The sequence below is a fragment of the Cheilinus undulatus genome, linkage group 7 (genome assembly GCF_018320785.1).
Source record: "Cheilinus undulatus linkage group 7, ASM1832078v1, whole genome shotgun sequence".
Classification (NCBI taxonomy): domain Eukaryota; kingdom Metazoa; phylum Chordata; class Actinopteri; order Labriformes; family Labridae; genus Cheilinus; species Cheilinus undulatus.
In genome coordinates, this window is record NC_054871.1 from 47392299 (window position 1) to 47407324 (window position 15026).

The following is a 15026-nucleotide window of genomic DNA, read 5'->3' on the forward strand; positions in this document are numbered from 1 at the left end:
AAAGAGGATAAGACTCAATATTTAGTTTCAAATCATTTGCTTACAAATACCCACCTCAAGCCTGTGACCCACCGACATCACCAAACTTTTGCGTTCTTCTTTTTTGAGGCTTTCCCAGGTTTTTACCACAGCCTCTTTCAGATTGTTTGTTTTGTGGGGTTACTCCCTTCAGTCTCCTCTTTAGCAGATAAAATGCATGCTGTATAGCATAGGTGTCAAACCCCAGGCCCTGGGGCCAAATACGGCCCATGGAACGATTATATCCAGCCCACAAGATTATATCACATTCGTATTATTACTGGGCCACCAGTACGTCTCCAGATTTCCTCCAGTATAATAATGTCAACTTCAACTTGATTATTTTAAATATATTTAAGACATAAAAATCTGAAAAAGTAAAAAGTAAGAAAGATTTCATAAAAAGTCAAAAATGTGAGGGGAAAAAAGTGTTTTACTTCATATTTTCAATTTTGCATCTCAAGGTTACAACTCAGACTTATGATTTTGACTTTTCATTTCATGCTTTGACCTTTTCAACTCTTAATTTGGACTTTATATGGGAAATTTTTATCTTTTAGATTCCCAATTTTAAATTTAAAGTCATATTTTGACCGTTTCAACTCCTTACTTTGGCTTTTAAATCCCATATTTTGACTTTTAAACACAATTTCAATTTTTTTCCAATATTTTGACATTTTAAATTCATAAATTTTTATTTTTTATATCGTATTTTGGCCTTTTACACTCCCAATTTTGAATTAAAATCATATTTTTAACCTTTATAATCATTTTGAATTCTAGCTCATATTTTGACATTTTCAACTCCTAATTTTGGCTTTTTAATCCCACATTTTGAAAGATCAGACAACAATTTAAAATTTTTAAGACATAACTGACTCTTAAACTCATGATTTCAAATTTTATCTCATATTCTGACTTTTCAAACGTATGATTTCAACTTTCTTCTTGTATATTTGCTCTTTAAAAACATTATTTTTCTATTTTAATACTGTGTTCTGATCTTTTGTACGAATAAATTGGAATTTTTATCTCAGATTTGAGCCTTTAAACTTATAATTTTTATTTTTTGAATTTCCAAATTAGTTATCATCAGCGCTTTTTCAGTCATATTTTATCACTGGTGAAAATGAGGCTGACAGTTTAAGGTTGTGGTGACCCTGTGTGGCCATCAGGTTTGACCTAAATCCAGAATCCGGCCCCTGCTGTGATTGAGTTTGACACCCCTGCTGTATATGGTTTAAGTCTGGAGACTGACTTGGCCAGTCCAAAACCTTCCACTTCTTGCCCCTGATGAACTCCTTTGTTGTTTATCCAGTGTGTTTTGGGCCATTATCTTGCTGCATGATGAAGGATCTCACAATCTGTTTGGTTGCATCGTTTTTTAAACTGGCAGACAAAATGTTTCTGTAGACTTCTGAGTTCAATTTGCTGCTACCATCATGTGTTATAACCTGGCATGCCAGATGGATGTGTGATGTGATGTGTTTCACACATCCATCTGGTAAACGGTCCATAGACTGCATTTGGGAAAGGGCAGAGCCTTTGAAAAAAAACTTGGAGGATGATTGGATGAATGTTCTGTCTGTCACATCTTTATGGGCCAATCAGAGCAACAAAACACGTGACGTCGTAGCCCCAAACCGAGGTGCGCTGCTACGAACAACTCAATGCTGTTCTTTGTTCTTCTTTTGACGAATAAATGATCTCAAGTTCTGATAAAACTGATGCTTTAGCAGCATCCACACTAACGTCTTCCGCCCTCTTCTCGCTGCTTGCTCACGTCACGACTCTGCCGCACCAGAAAGTACTGCTCATTGACACTGATTGGTCCTGTCATTTTCTAACTAGGCCCAAACAGTTCAGATGGGAGCTTTGCAGGATTGGTTTGCCAGTAAGAAACACAGAAACGGTCAAATCCATCTGCTTTGCAAGGTTACATGTGTTATATCCTCAATGAAGATTAATGAGCCCGTCCCAGAAGAAGCCATGTAAGCCCAAGCTCAAGCACATTACCTCCTTTGTGTTTCACGGATGAGCTTGTGTGTTTGGGATCAAGAGCAGATCCTTTTTTTTCTCAAAACTTTAGCCTTCACATAAGTTTGGTAAAGGTTCATCTTTGTCTCTTCAGTCCAGAAACTTTGTCTCAGGATTTTTTTTTGTTTGTTTTTTGTTTTTTCTTGTCTTTCACCCATAGACAGCTCTCTGGTTTTCATGTTGATTACACCTCTAACTATAAATGCAGTCTGCACAGGCAAAACCCAAATCTGAAACTAAGCATAGACATTCAGTGCTATTTAGTGTTTGAATAATCAATGTAAGAGGACACACCTCAACAAAACACACCTGTATGCCACATGTTCCAATACTTTTACTCACATGAAAAATGAGTGGGTTCAGACAAAAGGTGCCATCTTCTAAGTTATTCAAGCTTCATTTAACCAGGATTTTTACCAATACATAAAGCAGCACAGCAAATACAGTTCAGAATTTGTGGTCAGAACCTTTGCTGTGCTGCTGTCTGCATTTTTATTTAAATAAAAGATAAGTTTTAAGTGGGATGTAAACATCAAGCACAAGAAAAGCTTGGCTCCAATATGCTTAAAATCAAGAACCACAGAGGTTTTGGTATTCTGCTCAGTGGAGCTATAAAAAAAGGGACCTTTTTGGCATGATGGATCAGGGGTCTGTCTGGAGGAAGAAGATTGAAGCATATGCTGAAAAGAACACTGTGCCCACAGTTGAAGATGGCGGTGGCTCTGTGATGCTCTGGGGCTGCTTTTCATCCTCTGGCACTGGAAACCTGCAGCGCCTGGAAGGCAAGATGGATTAATTGAAGTATCAGGAAATCCTAGGAGGAAATGCCATGCCGTCTGCGAGGAAACTGAAGCTTGGTCGTCACTGGATCTTCCAACAGGACAATGATCACAAGAATACCTTAAATTCCACCAAGGCTTGGTCGCAGAAGAAGTCCAGGAGGATTCTACAATAGCAATCACAGTCGCCTGTTCTGTTGGGTTTTAAAGAAGGTGGTTGCAGTATGCAGACCCAGGAATATTATTGAACCGGAGGCCACTGCGCATGAGGGACGGGCTAAGATGCCTCAGAAACAGTGCCAGATGCTGGTGTCTGGCTATGCATCTCATTTTCAGCAGGTCATAGAAGCAAAAGAGTGCTCTGTTAAGTACTAACTATTAGTTGCATTCAGATATTTCAATTGCTTTTTAAATTTTTTAATTGCATAAAGCAGAAAGTCTGTAAATGTTCACAATACACCTGACTTGCAATGGGGGTTGAAGTTTTGAATGCAACTGTAGATAGATAGATAGATAGATAGATAGATGCAATTTAAAATTTTTGAATAACTTTCTGAAACAAAATAAATAAAATTATAGGTGTGTGTTCAGAGTCTCTCCATCAACCTGGAGAAACAGCCCCATCTTGTGTCAAGACATGTCACAAAACGGCGTCACATACCTTGCAGTTGGATCTTGACATTTAAAACGTAGTTTGTAGGTTTTAAAAATGTGTGATGAAGCTGCTAACAGGCAGGCAGACTACAGCTCCTGCAGTCACAGAGCAGTCGCTGATTAGACAGTCGGTATAAACTCAGCCCCGTCATTTGACCACTACTCCTCTCTAGATTCAGCCCAAGCAACAGGATAAAGTTCTTCTTTAACACTCCTTCATCATTTGAGAATAAATAAAACATGCCTTACTATGCAGCTTTTTGATGTTAAGGCCACAGAACACAACGAAATATCTTCTAATCGCGGTACTACTGTTGTTTTCTAATCTACTACCATGAGTCCATGGGGTTTGTTTTCAACCGTCCGGGCGCGAGGTCGCTCTGTTAAGCGGGAAGTGACGTACGCTCTTTCTTTGACTAAAAGCCGATTGGACCAATCAAAATCAAGGAAGACGGCACGCTAGGGTGCATCTTCCGCAATTCTCATGTTAGGTTGAGAAGTAGTTTATCCCGTTACTAGGCAGCGATAACGGCGCCTGCTTCCCTTGTAATGGAAGAAAAACAGTCTAATTTGTGTGATAATGTAGTTTAAAGTAAGCTGAAGACCAAACCTCAACATCAGTAGGTCGTCGTTATTCACTGTTTATTACAAGTACACCACTATGGCCTCACCAGGGTAAGTTTAGCAGTTTTCCTATCGTTTCTGCCATTATAAAACTAAAAACTGGAGATTTAACGTCAGTGAGATGACATCTTTTCAGTCAGTTAGCTTGTTGAGCTAACGGTGGCTCGGCTAGCTGTCTCAAACGCGTCTTATGTTTCAGTGACATTCGTGAAAAGATGCTGAAGAAACGTCGAGCTCTTAAAGAAACTCTGTCGAAGAACAAAGACGAGGATGACATTCAGGTAAATGTCTTAAAGCAGCTTTAGAAGTGAGTGCATCTGCAGATGAAGGTGAGGTCCTGTGTTGTTCCTGTGGGCTGATATCAGAGCCCTCCTCTGACAAGACCCAACATGAGTTGGAGGAGTGTTAGCTCCCTGATACTCAAAGTCAGAAACACAGGAACACAGACTGAAAGAGATGCTAACTCGTCAGTAAATCTAACTTTACTCGACAGGCTCTGGTTCCATCTCTCAAAAAGAGTAAGGGGAAACTACAGACTACGATGAAGGTTGGTGTGTGTTGGAGCTTAGCCTGTAGACTTTAGCTGCCCTCCGTGTGTTTGTGTTGCTGGCTGCTCAACACTAATATTCTGCTCTCATTCCTCTGGGATAAACCCCTTTTTCCAGCTGTGCTAAATACTCTGGCAGTGTGGATGAAGGTAAATCTAGGGATGCACAATATTGTCACATTCAGCCTTTCAGGTACTGGCAGATGACACCTTAAAAAATGTTAAGTTTCAATATCATTAAGTTGTTTGTTAAGTTATTATAATTAAGTTATTTGGCTTTATCTGAGGCCTGAGGCCTTTTACTGCATGTCTCTCCCCCACTCTTAACCCTGTTTCCGACTCTATCCATTGTCCTTCTCTATCTAATAAAGGCACCAAAATGCCCAAAAATAAATTTTTTAAAAAGAAAAGAAAAGATTTAATTCCTTATTTCTTTTTGATTTATTATTTTCTGCAACTTCAGTCTTGTCCAAAACTACCAAACATTCAAATTTTTTGGAGATTACCTTTCAAACACTTAAAATGTAAGTTTGACCACAACAAATTATGTTTTTTATTCTTTGTAAATCACTGGAAATGAGTTATTTTCTATAAAATAAACTTCAGGTGGCTGGGGGATTTTCCTAAAAACAATTGGAATAGGTATTTTTAATCAGGACTGAAGTTTATTGAAAGATTTAAGCCTGAAAAGTAGAAATATTAATTTGTAGTATTTTATAGTAGGTTTGTCGACAATTGACTATTAGGAAGTTAAGTTTTAAATTGGACACTGCAAAAAAGTAATGATGCTCTGAAATACATTTTGTTGCTAATATTTGACTTATCCAGGACTCTGCTGGAAAAAACATCCCCTAACCACCCGACATTTGTTTTAAAAAAGTAGCTATTTTCTGTTTTTTTGTTTTTTTGTTTGTTTTGTTTTGTTTTGTTTTGTTTTTCATAAAAAACAACCATGACTCCTTGTTGCCAAACTGGCATTTAAATGGTTAAGATCCCCAAAATATTCAAAGATTTGGTAGTTTTAGAGAGGACTGAGGTTTATGAAATGAATGAATAAAAAATAGGGAGAAATATTTTATGGAATTTTAATTAATATTTTTCACAGTGGTGATTTTTGTCCACAAATGGCTTATTACTGTAGTTTTTGTGAATGACACTGAAGGGTTTATATATTTCCAAACGAGAAAATTACATCAAATTAGGTTGTGACAAAGAGTAATAGATGGGTTCTGTTATGGCAGTGACTTGGTATTCTTTACAATAAAAAGGTGTGCATACTGGTATTGGCTGAAAGAGTTTAAAATCAGATATGGGCAAAAATCCAATGTTGTGCATCCTTAGTATTTTGTTGATTTTGGTCTTGGTATTGTCTTTTGTCTCACACTTTGTTTTTGTGACACCAGGAACCTTTAACCAGTGAAGAAGATCCAGGAGAAACACTAAAACGCACTTTTAGAGCTCAAAGAGAGAGGAGGAAAAAGGTACATCTACCACTTACACTTTCACGCCAGTGTCAGGTGCTGTAAAAAGTGATTGCCCCCTCTCTGATTCTTTTTTAAATATTTGTCCCACTTAAATGTTTTTGATAATTAAACAAAATTTATTTTTAGATAATTATAACCCATGTAAATGCAAAACATAGTTTTAAATGACTATTTCATTTATTAAGGAATATAGCTTCCAAATTTACCTGGCCCTGTGTGAAAAAGTAATTGCCCCTCTTGTAAAATCATGAATTAACTTTGATTAACCAAGGGATTTTTTTTGTTGTTTTTGTTGTTGAAATCTGAGTTCGGTTTTACCAGCCAAACCCAGGCCTGATCACCGCCAGGCTTGTTGAATCAAGAATTCCCTCCAGTAGAACTTGTCAGACAAAGTGAAGTAGGCTACAAGGTCCTAAAGAGTACCACATCATGGAGCCATCAAGACAAAGTCAAGAACAGATGAGGAAGTTATTGACATGTATCACTCTGTAAAGCCATTTATAAGGCTTTGGGATTCCAGCAAGCCACATTGAGAGCAATTATCCACAAATGAAGAAAACTTGGAACAGTGGTGAACCCTCCTAGGAGTGGCTGGCCTACCAAAATTACTCAAAGAGCACCTTGACAACTCATCCAGGAGGTCATTAAAAGAAAACAACAAAAAAAAAAAAAAAAAAAAAAAAACATCTGAAGACGTCCCTTGACTCAGTTGACTCAGTTAAAGTCAGTGTTCATGATTCAACAATAAGAAAGAGACTGGGCAAAATGGCATCCATGGGAGAGTTCCAAGGGGAAAACCACTGCAGACCAAAAAGAATACAAACTTGTCACATATTTGTCAAAAAAACATCTCAATGATCCCCAAGAGCTTTGGGAAAATATTCTGTGGATTGACGAGACAAAAGTTTATTTTTTTAGCCGATTACATCTTGAGCAAAACTAAAACAGCACTACATTAAAAAAAAGAAAAAAAACATAGGACCTGGACAACTTCAGGACCTGATAGACTCATTGACTGTTATCCCAAAATGCTTGCTGCAGTTGTTGCTGCCAAGGGTGGCACAACCAGTTATAAGGTTTAGGGGGCAATTACATTTTTACTGTAAGGCCTGGTTTGGGTGGATTTTTTTCCATTACTAAATAAAGTCATTATTTAAAATCTGCATTGTATATTTCCTCAGCTTATCTTTGTCTAGAAATAAAATATGTTGGATGATCTGAAACATTGAGATGTGACAAATATACAAAAAAAGAAATCAGGAAGGGGCAAATTCTAGCACATAACACAAATGCTAACTAACAAAGTACTGTAATAACATTTACATGGTTTTCATGTGTATATAAACAACTTAATAACTCAGATAATAAATGTGAAGGTTTTCAAAATGTTTGATATTTTTCTCTACAAAACCTTTTTAATAATAAATTCTCCATCATTTTAATGAATCCTAATATTAAATAGAGCCCAAACTTTAAAAAGCTGTAACTATTTGATAAGATAAGAATTTATGAAAAGAGGGAATCCTTTAAAAAGTGCAAGCAAACTTAACACTGTCCAAATTGTACAAATATCTTGTCAGTGTTTTAGTCAAGAAATTTCAACAGTGTGTTGGAGTTTGACAGCGTAATAAATAAATAAAAAAAAAACAGAAATTACTCATAGTTGTCCACCTAAGACTTCTATATTTATTGGCATGGTAGTGAGAAAGGTATCAATGCCAACTGATTTTGATGGTCATAGTTTCACTTTGGTATCTTGACATCCATAGTACATATAGACATATCTGATCCATATTTTTTGTTGTGTATTAGCAACTTGAACAGTCTTCAGCCCAGGAGCCACTTGAAGATGATGGTGTGGAGGAGATTTCACGTGTCCAACGCCACAGTGAAGATGAAGGATCAGCTGACAAGGCAGATGAAAAACCTGCAGTTTTGTCGAAACCTCCGGTTGGTTCCCTGAAAGGTTAGTGCCCTCCTCCCCCTGAGTTTTTATTTTTCCCTATGCATTTGGTCTTCCTCAGGGCTAGATTTCAAAATTGTAGTAGCCGTAGTAGTTGTCATAACTGCAGATGTAGTAGAAGTTTATTTTTTAACTAACCAGCACAAAAAGTAGGGCTCTGACCACATAGATTTACCAGACATTGATAAACAAACCAGACTACAGCAGTAACGTAATGAGATATAAAGAAGGGCTTTGATGAACATGTCAAACAATAACAATAGTTGATCTTCAGCAATTAATAAGCCAGTGATTCCCAAACTTTCTCGATCGAGCCTCCCTTTGGCAGATGAAAATATTTTCAGCCCCATCCCCACCCCCACCCCTCACCATAACTATCCACATGTAGCCTAATTGTTTAGCAAACACACCGTTTTTCACAGTTTTTGCAAACAAATTCCTTTTTTTGGAGGATTTACCACAACATAAAACCTTAAAATTTTGAGTTTTAAAAATCTGACTCTCTAAAGATGAACAATTCACTGAAAATAAAACCTTAATGGACACCTTTAAGATTTATACACCCAGTCCTGCAATAATTTCAGTGAGTGATTTTATTTGGTGCTACAGATCTTTTAGAGTTTTGGGTGCAGCTGTGAGACTGCCACTCTCAGCTCATATACAGTGTCCAGCTATGATTGGATTTTGTATTGTAGAGGCATTAGCCTTTTGCAACATCCTCACACAGGTAGGATGTTGTTAAAGGAATAAGTGTGGCAAAGGCTCTCATGCCTAGCTACTACTACTCCTTTTCCACTCCAATTCAAAACGCTGACAATGTCTTAGACTTGAACCGCAATAATATCGTTGAATCTGAAGTGAATTCATTGAACTGCTCCTCTTCTATAAGGCTGAAGTCATCAGCTGGTGCTGCTTAGCCTGGCAGCGCCCCCCTTGTTATGACCCCATGTCCCCCTGGGGGGGGACCCATGGCCCACTTTGCAGACCACTGTATTAAGCAATCACTCATTTTCATACATCAATTGAATTACTTCTCTAAGCTGGAAAAATCCCTGTTTTAAGTCGAAATAAGAAAAAACCTTATAATAAAGTTGATTCAAAGATAGAAATATATTTATAATAAAGCTAAAAAAAAAGGGACTGCCTACCTGCCTTACTGCCAGGATTCCTCTAGGTAATATAGGGAATAAGGAAGTGATAAGTAAGGAAAGGTTTAGTTAGACAGTTAGTTAGACAAGGGAAGCTTTTTTCTTTTGGATAAATATTTGGGATGCACCAATACCATGCATTTTTTGCTACAGTCTCTTAAATGTCCTAAAAACATTTTTAGCCATCCCAAGGTGAATCTAAACAATCCCCCAAAAAGCGGCTTCATTACTTGCTAGTATAACTATAATATTGGAAGTGTCATGCAGAAAACAAATGAGGAATGCCCTAGATGCTCATGTACATACTTCATGTATTTGTGTATGAAAGTAAAAACTAAAGATGACAGAGTCCATAACAACCCAGAACAGCCATAAAGATCTGCCGATATAATTAGCATTGGGTACACATTGTAATTCTCTAACCTACAGCTTTTTACATAAAAAAAAAATAAAATAAACTTGCTTAAAATCATGCATACAAATCCCCTTCTTCCTTGTGTTGTCACAGGAAAGATTGCAAACCATGCACTGTTAAATTTCAAAGAAGAGGGGTGAGGAACTTCCAATAGAACTAAACCAATATTTCCTTGTATTTTTAAGAACTATGATGATATTATTAAGTATTTAGATTTGTCCTCAGTGTTGTCAGTACTCTGATGTACTAAAAATACTGACTTATCTCAACCTCTTATCTCAAGTTTAGTCAGCTTAGATTTTTGACAACTTTCCAAAGTTGTTCAGCTTGAACAACTGGTTAATTTTTACCGTGTACCGCTTTTCTTTTCTGAAATCACTAAAACTTTTTAAAACAAAGCAACAAGTAGAAATCTTTGTTACTCATGCATTTGTGATGGGATTGTGTTTTCTAGGCCACTCCTCAAAGGCTCACCACGCTGGCTATAAGCTTTTGGATGACATTGTGGCGCGACGTTTGAAAGAGAGACTGAAAGCCGCCAGAGTAAACTCCCTGTTTTGCAAATAATTTGATCGAGTATTTTTTGTGAGAGAGAAATGTTGGAAATATGAGTATGTTATTCCATGCTTTAGTCCAAAGGTGAGAGTCTCCAGGAGCAGGAAGCCGCCCAGGAGCCTCCAAGTCGTCTGCAAGGACTCAGAGACAGAGACACTGTGACCAGGTTCGACCGAGAGGTGAGCCTCTTCCAGACACAGTACTTCTCACCACAGTGGTACTTCTAAACCCAGTTCAGCAGTGGACGTTTAACTGGTCATGTTTTACAGGTTGATCCAGACAGAGCAGGAAGACATGATGATCCTGTCTCACTGGGCACCAGGGTCAAATTCAAAGAAGCAGCAAGACGAGTAAGGCTAGAATTGAGGAATTAAATCACATTCAAACAACATTTTTTGTTTTAATTATTTTCCTCTTTAAAATGCAGACAGAAAAAGGCGTACCTATTGCTGAGGAAGCATACAACTTCTTTACATTCAACTTTGAGCCAGAGCTACAAGAGAGAACTGAGGAGAAAAGCAGGAAAAGACAAAAAAAGAAGAAAACAGCTGACAGAGATGAAGAGGAAGAAGATGCTGAAGAGGATGGGGATCCTGAAGGTGAAGATAATCAGGATGAAATTGAAAACCAGGTAGGATAATATTGATTATAGTGTAGAGCAGTCTGCATTGTTTAATCACTTCTTTATTTTGGTGAAACTGGATAGGACAGAGTCCATCCTAAATATGTCATGTTTTGTAGGATGAAGAAGCTCCTCTCGTGCAAGATGCTGGGGAGGATTTGTTCATGATTGGACAGTCGTCTCATGACTTCCTGGAGGTGAAAAAAGCAGAGTATATTGGCTTTAAAGGGCTTCTTCAGAGAGCGAGTGAACTTCTCTTTATTCCAGGTCATAGAAATGGTATGTTTTTACAGTTGATTGATAGTGACAGCTGTGATATTTTGAGAGTCATTGGTCTGTTTAACACTTCTGCATTTAACGACATTTATCTGTTGCTGTTATAGTTGACACCAAAAATAAACTGCCTGAAAACATAAAGCCTCGTTACCTGGAGGATGAGGGTCTGTACGTGGGGAAGAGGCCTCCTGTCTCACGCATCAATGAGAACATTATGGAGAATCGCATCTTAAAAATGGAGGAGGTAATCTCAACCAACTTGACACAAAAGTTATTCAGTACATTTACATGCACAGCTAAGTTGGCCTACAGTTAAAGCTTGATTTGGCCATCTGTAGGTGTTTTTGACCACAGGAACAAGGATCTAATATCAGTTTTTTAATCTATTAATGAAGGGAAAGGAGTGGTTTGGAGATGATGGCAGGATATTGGCTCTTCCAGACCCCATAAAGGAGTCGTCCACTCGACCCCCACTCTTCCAAATGGAGGGGGACCTGCACCCCTCTCTGCAGACTGTGTTCAGGAAGGTCAGTTGATACTCTCACTTCCATCACTTTTATCTCTAAAACACTGTGCATCCAAATTACCTGAAAATAATCTAGGCTTACTCAGACATAAGAACAGAAATTATTTTACATGCATGGACGGAAAGCTGCAAGTTTGTTATAGGTGGGAGGGCTGAGTAAAAAGGCCATGCTTTCACAACATTTTGATGTAGTCAGCTGCAGCTCAATTTAGCTATTGGCTAACTGATTTATATTTCAAATTCAGAAGAAACATGTTGTAAATGTTTCTACAAACAGAAGGAAGAGATAGAAACTGAGATATACTGTAGATTATACTGTATCACATATATTTCTCACATGGCTTAATAAATATTCTAATTGTTCCTTTAAACATACTGTATATAAAATTCTGCCACTGAGGGCTTCAACCAAAAACATTATACAGTATGATGAGTACATGCCAGCGCTGCACAGGTTCACCTATCTCTGCAGTTTGCTTCTTGTTTTGAATTGGGGACTCCGTTAAATAATGTTAAATGATTTCTCCCTCATTGTGAGAAATTTATGAATGAAAATGAAATGCTGGTTTTCTATTTCATAAATGCGGTTTATGAGGTGTTGTTTCTATTGAACAGTGTCATCATTTCAAAACAAGAAGTAGTATAAAGAAGGAGGCCACAGAGGTTGGCAGTGCTGAGCAGTGCTGGTCTTTACTCACTGGAAATTCAGAGTGTTGGGGGTTTCTATGTTACAAAGGTGAGTTTGAGGGATTGAACTCGCAGCCTATTGCAGCCCCAATAAAAAAGCAACATCCTGTCACGATTATAAACCTTAAGAATTTCTCTGTCTTTGATAATTTTAGGAAAGAAAATTCCCGAGATACTGTAAGACCTCAATTTAAAAATGACATGTAACATCGGAATGGTCACTGTTGAAAATTAATAAATGTAAATGTACTTTATTTATATAGCCCTTTACACACCCCACCTAATATATCTATGTCAAACATTGATATTTCAGTGCAGAAATTCTACATGCTGTATCTTTTAGAGTAGAGTTGCGTGATTATAGATAACTGCATGTAATCACTCAGTAATTGTATTACTCTTCTCAGCTTCTATTCGTGGGAGCTAAAGGATATCCTCATTAAATAAATGTTTCCCAGTAAGCTCTGACAGACTTTTCACATTTGAGGCTTTAAAGATCTCAGTGGCAATGTCCCAATTACCCATAATACTTCACAGAAGTGGGTGCTTAAATTATCAGGATTGTAAATGTTTGGTTGCACATGCACAATCACATTGTTCAGTGGGGTCCTTGTATTTACATGTTTAACATATATGTTTGAGCAAAATTAGAAATGCATCCTAAAGTGGGTTTCCTGCATGTGTTTAATTGTAACTTTATTTTAATCCAGAAACGATGACTTTGTATGACCCCATAATCTGTTCATTTGGTTTTATTCACTTTTGATAATTATTGTCTTATCATTTTTATTTTATTTTATTTTTTTATTTTTTCATATTTCTTTTCATCTATTGCTTGTTTTTCATCATTCTGAATGCTTTCTGAAAAAAGTGAAAAGGGTTTAGAGTGATTAAGTAAATAATGGATGTGGAGCAGATGTAAGATGAATGAGTTATTAATGTTGATCTCAATATCAGTCAAAGTAATCATCATTATAATTTTTGCCATAATCAAGCAGCCCTATGATTCCTAATTGGGGCTTTCAAGATTAATCGCATTAATCATGATTAATTAAGGTCCACATTTAGTGCAGCATTTTTTTAATTGCATACTTTATTGTCACTTTTAGGACACTTTGTTTAACCTACAATCATGTCTTCCAGGAGCCACAGTGATGTGCACCTTGTGTCATCAACGATTGAACTTTTTTACTGTCCCCTTAATTACCTTTGCAAACCGTAACAAGTTCCTTTTTTCATGGTTATTTTCATGTTAAAATCTTTCAGTCTTAATGCATAAGCAGGTCTGTATCCAATCAGGAAATAAATTACCCATAGTGTGAGACAGTAGAAAAATCCAAAGGGACACAAAAAATGCAAAATGTGTAGTGGAACATGACAAAAAGGATGCGATTAATCGCATTTAACTACAAAAATTCTGAGTTCAATCACAGTTACAAATGTATTTCTTTTGACAGCTTTATAATTCATGCACTGCTTAAAAACTCTTTGTAAAATGAAAATCAATTCTTTACTTCACTGGTAACCAATAAGAGACGCCAGTACATGGCATATTGTCTCTGTTCTCAGTACCTGTTCAGAGTCTTTCTGCTTTATTTTTAACTGGACAATTTTTTTTTAATGCAATGATTATGATCTCAGATTGAAGAATCCAGTGCTGACAAGTGATCATCTAACAGTTGTATGATTGAATGGTCCATCTGTGTGTTGTTTTGAAGCAGCTCGAGTTCATAGACCCCGACTGCAAAGGTGTGACTGATCACAGAGGAAAACCAAACTATGCAAACTATGAGTGTCCCAAAGAATTTACAGAGTCAGATCTGACTGACGAACGTCTGTTTTTGTGTTCTCATTTGATACATGAGGGTTATACTACTACATCAAAATATTTGCCTCATAGACTTGGAACAACAGTTTATTCTCTGATAGGACTTGATTTGTTTGATTTCTCACTCATTAAGTCTGAATGGTGGTGACCTAATAACCACATTACAAGTGCCCATTTACAGTATAGAAAGGCCCATAGCGTAATGGTCTTCTTCATGAGCCTCCTGGCTACTTTTTTTACTCAAGTTAGTCCATTAGCAAACCCTTAATGACAGGGAAACTTTAAAGGCTAGCTGAGATACCGTTGGTCTAATGGCCTCCTTAAGTTTATACATGCACACATTAAGATTGATTGCGAGTTGTTATTGATTAGGAGTTATTTTCAGAATTGCATTAAAAGCATTAACAAGCTGATGTCTAAACCAAGGCAGGCTATGAGTCATGATTCATTTGGAAAAAACAGGAAAATCTGTTTATGATTACATATTTAATGGAACTATAGCAGGAAAGAATGATCCTTGTTTCACAGACTGATGTCCAACAATGAGATTGTCAGCTCTTGATAAATTTATTGGATATTTACCCACTTGGGGTCACTCCTAATATAAAACTAGAAGGACTGACAGTGTAGGTACTAAAGAGTGTAAAATAAATGTGGTTTGCTGGCTGGAAGTATCGAAATGTTTTGAAACAAGCATGTGTGTAATCAGTGTAATTGTGGACTTCTCTTTTCATATTTTTTTTATTTTTTAGATACACGTGCCACATGTAATCGCCCCTAAAACAGATCATTCATTTCATCTTAATCTGTTGTTTATGGTACTCTGTTTTCATGCATGACTTTTCTTTACAGCACTCCCTGAT

The 15026-nt window shown here is 37.1% G+C and overlaps 1 protein-coding gene across 3 annotated transcripts in view; it reads left to right on the forward strand.

Annotated features, from left to right (window-relative positions):
* The first annotated feature begins 4014 nt into the window (after positions 1–4014).
* Positions 4015–15026, forward strand: part of cc2d2a (coiled-coil and C2 domain containing 2A) — a 38988-nt gene continuing 27976 nt past the window's right edge. For 2 of the 3 annotated variants that reach the window (XM_041790549.1, XM_041790550.1), the window contains exons 1-12: positions 4015–4163; positions 4312–4393; positions 4606–4659; positions 6063–6140; positions 7956–8109; positions 10124–10212; positions 10302–10403; positions 10494–10574; positions 10652–10855; positions 10966–11125; positions 11230–11366; positions 11518–11649. In XM_041790549.1, coding sequence (XP_041646483.1) covers positions 4150–4163; positions 4312–4393; positions 4606–4659; positions 6063–6140; positions 7956–8109; positions 10124–10212; positions 10302–10403; positions 10494–10574; positions 10652–10855; positions 10966–11125; positions 11230–11366; positions 11518–11649 — 1287 coding nt within the window. In that variant the 5' untranslated portion in view covers positions 4015–4149. The remainder of the gene's footprint in view (positions 4164–4311; positions 4394–4605; positions 4660–6062; positions 6141–7955; positions 8110–10123; positions 10213–10301; positions 10404–10493; positions 10575–10651; positions 10856–10965; positions 11126–11229; positions 11367–11517; positions 11650–15026) is intronic. The other variant, XM_041790551.1, reaches the window with a different exon arrangement.